This window comes from Bufo gargarizans, chromosome 8 (assembly GCF_014858855.1).
Source record: "Bufo gargarizans isolate SCDJY-AF-19 chromosome 8, ASM1485885v1, whole genome shotgun sequence".
Classification (NCBI taxonomy): Eukaryota; Metazoa; Chordata; class Amphibia; order Anura; family Bufonidae; genus Bufo; species Bufo gargarizans.
This window is the reverse complement of record NC_058087.1, coordinates 74,524,643-74,530,642: the sequence shown is the minus strand read 5'-3', so window position 1 is coordinate 74,530,642 and position 6,000 is coordinate 74,524,643. Positions and strand designations below refer to the sequence as shown.

The 6,000-nt window shown below is 43.3% G+C and overlaps 1 protein-coding gene across 2 annotated transcripts in view; it reads right to left on the bottom strand.

Moving 5' to 3' along the window:
• Nucleotides 1-413: 413 nt before the first annotated feature.
• The window catches only part of FAM117B (family with sequence similarity 117 member B), a 45,023-nt gene continuing 39,436 nt past the window's right edge, over nt 414-6,000 (bottom strand). For both annotated transcript variants that reach the window (XM_044304095.1, XM_044304096.1), the window contains one exon: nt 414-2,723. In XM_044304095.1, the coding sequence (XP_044160030.1) occupies nt 2,405-2,723 (319 nt within the window). In that variant the 3' untranslated portion in view covers nt 414-2,404. The remainder of the gene's footprint in view (nt 2,724-6,000) is intronic.

Sequence of the window (6,000 nt, the reverse complement as noted above, 5' to 3'; positions counted from 1 at the left end):
GGACTCCCAATTATGTTAAAGCTCTGCCGTGTTTAATTTCGACAGCTACTCCTTTTGATCTCGAAAGAAAAGCTGCCAAAGATGTCTGCAGTGCCTCTCTCCCCAATGAAACACATACATGCTTGGCTGAACTGGCTGACAGCCATTGAAAGTGTATGGGAATCTTTAAGGGAAATTATTAGTAACCGGCAAGAGGTAAGGGACAGAGCAGCGGCCTGGTGCACTGATCAGTCTGGAGGTGTGTATTCAGCTAAGGGCTCATTCACACGACCGTGCAGTTTTTTTGCGATCCGCAAAACACTGATGGCGCCCGTGTGCCTTCCGCAATTTGCGGAACAGGAGGCCCATTATAGAAATGCCTATTCTTGTCTGCAAAACGGACAAGAATAGGACAGGACTCCTAATTTTTACAGGGCCACGGAACGGAGCATCCTTTGCGGACCCATTGAAATGAATGGTTCCGTATACGGACCGTATGCGGAATGCAGAAAACGGCCCGTATACGGAACGCAAAATACGTTCGTGTGAACGAGCCCCAAGACTCCTTTTAGTCTGTGCTAATATAGTAGTGCTGAAAAGAAACCAAGACTAAGAGGGTTTTCTGGGTTCACAATATTGATTGCTTATCCTAAGGATAGGCCATCAATATCTGATCAGTGGGGGGCCAACGTTTAGCACCCCTGCAATCAGCTGTGTGAAGGGGCTGTGGCATCATCATCTACTTAGTAGTGGCTGAGCCGGGTATTACAGCTTTGTCCTGCTCAGATAAACACTACTAGTCTTATCAGTAGATGTCACATGTATCCCAGATCAAACAAGCCTCTGTTATGGGGTTGGGGTTAGTAAGTCATTTGTGCATTGTGTTTCATAGACCCACAGCTCTATTTCTGTAGTGCTCAGAAGAAGTCAGTATAGCAAGATATTCTCAGGCAGTTCTGTAAGAGAAAATTCCAGGATTACATAATGTAGACTTGGCTGAAGTCCCTCTAATAAACCCAGAGCCTAACTGGTATATAAAAGAACCTGTAAACTTTTACAGTAAACACTATATCAGAACAAAAAGCGTCTATGTTTGGTTAAAAAAAAATAAGTGTATGAATAGACATTTCCAACCATGGTACACTGATAATGCAGCAGCCACATACAATGCCATATATCACAAATACTAATCAACTAGAGCTCAACATCTTTGTCCTTTATTTACATGGTACCATTCCTAACAAGGGACATTCATCCCACTAGAACTTGAGTATATACCATGTTTGGTCCCCACAGCTGGAAAACAGCTGAAACAATAGGAAAAACCACAGCCACTGAAACACGTTTCCCACTTTCTTAAAACATTCAGAATTGTATACCCATGCATGAGATTTTAAAATAATTTGGTATGACAGCACCTTTATGTATTCACAATGATACGTTTTGTCTCCCCTACCAGATGGGATGAGTGGCACACAATGTACCAATCATTCCTATTTGCAATAACTGGATAGTTGAAGGCTGCTTATCCCTTTACCCATGTCGTCAGTATCACAATGGTTAAATGGTCACCAACTTTTCACACAACTTTGCATAAATCAATAGTACAAATGACCATAAGAAACTTTAGAATGCGTTCTATAAGTGAAAAATGTCTAGTCTTTGTTATCAGCTGTTCACCAGACCCCACTCCCCCAGCTAATTGCTTTTTACTTTGAAAAATGCATTTTTCCCCCATCCAAAAAAGAGGGCCGCATTACACGCAAGTCTATGGAGAGGGGAAAGGAGTGAGCAGTAGCTGAGGAGACCTGCACAGCTACATAGGAAGGTTATAGCTCACAAGTGCTTAATTCAAAAGCATACAGGTCAGTACTTCTCTGTACTCCATTAGCCTCAGGCTGCTACTAAGAGGAGGCTAGGGAGGAGATTCTCCTCTACTTTCTGTGTCTGCCGTGGATGGCAGTCTCCTCTAACCATGTATGAGAGAGCTGCAAACCAGATATTGAGCAAGGACAGGGGGAAAACTGCTAAAATGTCAGATACAAGTCATATAATGGCCCAAAATGGCCACACAATGTACTACTGATTAATGCAAAGTTTGCTGAAGGTTTATTGACGCTTTAAATGGCCAATAGCTGAGTAATAACAGCAAAGTGGCTATATCTTGGGAACACAGGTATAGTGTTCCTAACTAGTTTCCCATTTGCAATTGCTGCAGCAGTTCCTTAAATACAGAAGTTTCTGAGCTCAAACTGAAAGCCCTTTCTAGTATCAAAGAGCAGATCGATTACAGATACTAATACCAACAATGGTAAGGCATGCTGTCCATGTTACAGCAGAATAATAATATAGCGAGCTTATGACAATACTGCATCTAGAGAGTCTAAATATCAGGTAAGTGCAGATCGAGCACTGATACAGGCTCTTAGTCCTCCTCTTCATCAATCTGGCCAGTAGGGTGCAGCAGAGACATCGGAGAGGCAAGAGTATTAGTACCGCGAGAATTACGTTCTTGTTCTAGGTTTGATGATATGGAGGTCATGCTAAAATTCTGAACTAGTGAGGCTGGGATACCAGAAGGAACAGTCAAGCTGTGGCTGGAAGCTTTGAAAGCAATTTCCTGATTTGGCAGAAGAGGCTTGAGGATGCTGACGAGGCAGAAGGCAGATCCACTCTTTGGGATAAAGTTCACTTTGTTCTTGTCAGGGCAGTAGAAAGGAGGGATTTCATGTAACGGCTTTGGCCTGCAGGAAATATTTGCAGATGTTAAACTGAATCTGAATACAATACATACAGCACATAAGCTGGAAGAGTGAACATACACGGCTCCTTTTATTCTTCTAAGGCTACTTTCACACTTGCGGCAGAGGAATCCGGCAGGCAGATCCGGCAAAACGTATGCCAACTGATAGCATTTTAAGACTGATTAGGATCCTGATCCGTCTTACAAATGCATTGCAAGAACGGATCAGTCGGTCCGTTTGTCATACAGACAAATGGATCAGTTTCTTTTTTTTTACATTTTTACCGGTCTGCGCATGCTTTTCCTCTATTACTCTGGACAGGTTCTTAATGGACAACTGATTTCCAGAACTCATACACTCAGCTGATCACTTTAAACACAGCCTAAAGCCACTCATACACAGTCCAGTCACGTTATTATGACCACTTTACTTCAATTTTCGCAGCAGTATTGGAATTGGATAGCCACTGACTGGCAAAGACATGCCTTCTCTGATGAGTAATGTTTTCTACTTTATCGAACGGATGGACATCGACATGTCAGATGAGAAACATCAGAGAACACCCTGCAACCATTGCTGGAAGTACACAAGCTGGTGGTGGCAGCGTTATGGTCTGGAGAATGTTTTTGTGGCATTCTCTGAGCCACTCATCCATGTTGAAGGCACTGTCAACCGATTTGGGTATGCACCCATCCTTATAGATCACATACACCTATACATGCTGATTGTCTTCGCCAAGGTGGATGGTATCTTCCAGAAAGACAATGAGACGTCACACAACTAGAAATGTCCGAGATTGGTAGGAAGAGTATGACCAAGACTTCCAAGTATTACCCTGGCCCCATAATTCCCCAGACTTCAACTCAGTTGAGCATTTGTGGCACCACCTTAATCGTTGTGTTGAGTCTATGGAATCTCCTACACGTCCTCTCCAGCAGCTGTGGGATGCCCTGCAGTCAGCAGGACTCCAGCTACTTGCGACAACCTACCAGCTCGTCTAGCTGCTGTCCGTGCTAGACACAGCGGTTACTCTGGTGGTCAGAATAATGAGACTCGACTGCGTACATAGTGGAAAAATGACATATGACCAACTAAGTATAATTTTTTTTGGCTTTAAACATGTGGGTATCTATTCCATGTGGAGATAAGCAGCCACTTACCTATGGTAATAAACATGCATGTTTGGATGGCATGAATGTGCACTTTATATGTGAATTTATAGAAAAGTCTTGAGAAATGGCTATGTTATGTGTATAGCAGTTGAACTTCAAAGCTTTATGTGATTAAAATGCATATACCAAATAGGCGATTACAGGTCATCTTGTTCATTAAAAAGGGCTGTCTAATTAGAGACAACACCTTTCAACATGCAGCCTCCGGCACCACTGACATACTGCTGATTTTGCTGAGAGAAGCCTTGACCTGTCAGGCATTTTCTTATAGAAAAGTAATACCAAGACAGCTCAAGTCTGCAAGAATGGGAGCCACTCATATATAGCTTTTGGGTATATGTGTGAATTAGTTATTTAAAAGGTAACCTGTTGCATTGTGCAGACGGTTCTATCCGCAGGCAGCGTGTTATAGAGCAGGGGGAGCTGAGCAGATTGATAAATAGTTTTTGGGTCAAGAATCCATATAACTTGTATTTCCTTCATTAAAAGCCTTTCTCTTTATTTTTTGGACATCGATTGGTGGTCCTACTCAGTGACTGACCGCTTTCCCTATATGTATAGTCATATAGGGAAGGATGTCAATCACTGGTAGGACTGCCCACTGGGTTCCAAAGGACAGAAAGACCCTTAGACATAGGGCCCACTGTAGAGTCTACTCCCTGAGGAAGCACAACGTGAAACACGTGTTGGGGTTGTTTTGAGGCACCATACTGTATTACTTGTTTGTACGGTTTTGTATATCAATTTGGATGTAGGTCCTGCTTTACTTGACTATATATCTTGCTGTCATTAATGTGTCATTTATGACCACGTATTTGGTGCCTCATCTGTGGTGTGTGTCAATACCTTATATTCGTGTTTTAATTCTGCATCATAATAAAGTATCTTCATTTTTACATTTATATATGTAGAGTGCATTCTTTTGGTGTCGGTGGTGAGGATAGAATGAGTAGAGAACTAAATAAAAGAAATACAAGTATTACTGAATCCTCTCACAAACCAACCTGCTCAGCATCTCCTGCTCTCTAACATGATGCCTGCAGATCAGACACATTAAGGCCACACTGCACTTGTAGTGGTATATTCCTGTGCACAATCGCCGATCAGCTGCTGAAGGCACCGTCACTCCTGTGAGCACCACAGCCTGCTCTGTGCTTACCAAGCACCGTGACGTGCATTGTATAGCAGCTGTGCTTGGGATCGCGCTCAGCACCATAGAAGTGAATGGGGCTGGGCGTGATACCAAACAGAGCCGCTATACAATGTACGTTGGTTGCGGTGCTTGTTAAGCTGCGAGAAGGCCTCAGCACTCACAGGAGTTGCCCGCCTGCCCCCCCCCCCCCCCCAGGCTGGATGGTAAATCTGGTGCAGGGATGGACACTTTTCTTGGACTCTATAACGGTTGGTTGACTTTGAGACAGATTTTTACACCAGAATTAATCAATATTTTGGTGCAATATGGCAATAAGAACCCCTTCCAGTGAATCTCTGCCCACTTTCCCCTACCCCCTTCATGTCAGAAAAAAAAAAAAAAAAAAAAAAAAAAAATGAGCCAACTCACGCCACTTTTTACACAGATTTTTGGTGCAGATACATAAATCTGGCTCAATATGTGCATGTAGCCTTAACGTGACAGGTTCCCTTTAAAATAGAGTCCACTACATCCTAACATCTAAGGGCTCTTTCACACTTGCGTATTTCTTTTCCGGCATAGAGTTCTGTTGTCGGGGCTCTATGCCAGAAAAATCCTGATCAGGATTATCCAAATGCATTCTGAATGGAGAGAAATCCGTTCAGGATGCATCAGGATGTCCTCAGTTCAGGACCGGAACGTTTTTTGGCCGGAGAAAATACCGCAGTATGCTGCGCTTTTTGCTCCGGCCAAAAATCCTGAACACTTGCCGCAAGGCCGGATCCGGAATTAATGCCCATTGAAAGGCATTAATCCGGATCCGGCCTTAAGCTAAACGTCGTTTCGGCACATTACCGTATCCGACGTTTAGCTTTTTCTGAATGGTTACCATGGCTGCCAGGACACTAAAATCCTGTTTGCCATGGTAAAGTGTAGTGGGGAGCGGGGGAGCAGTATACTTACCCGTCCGTGC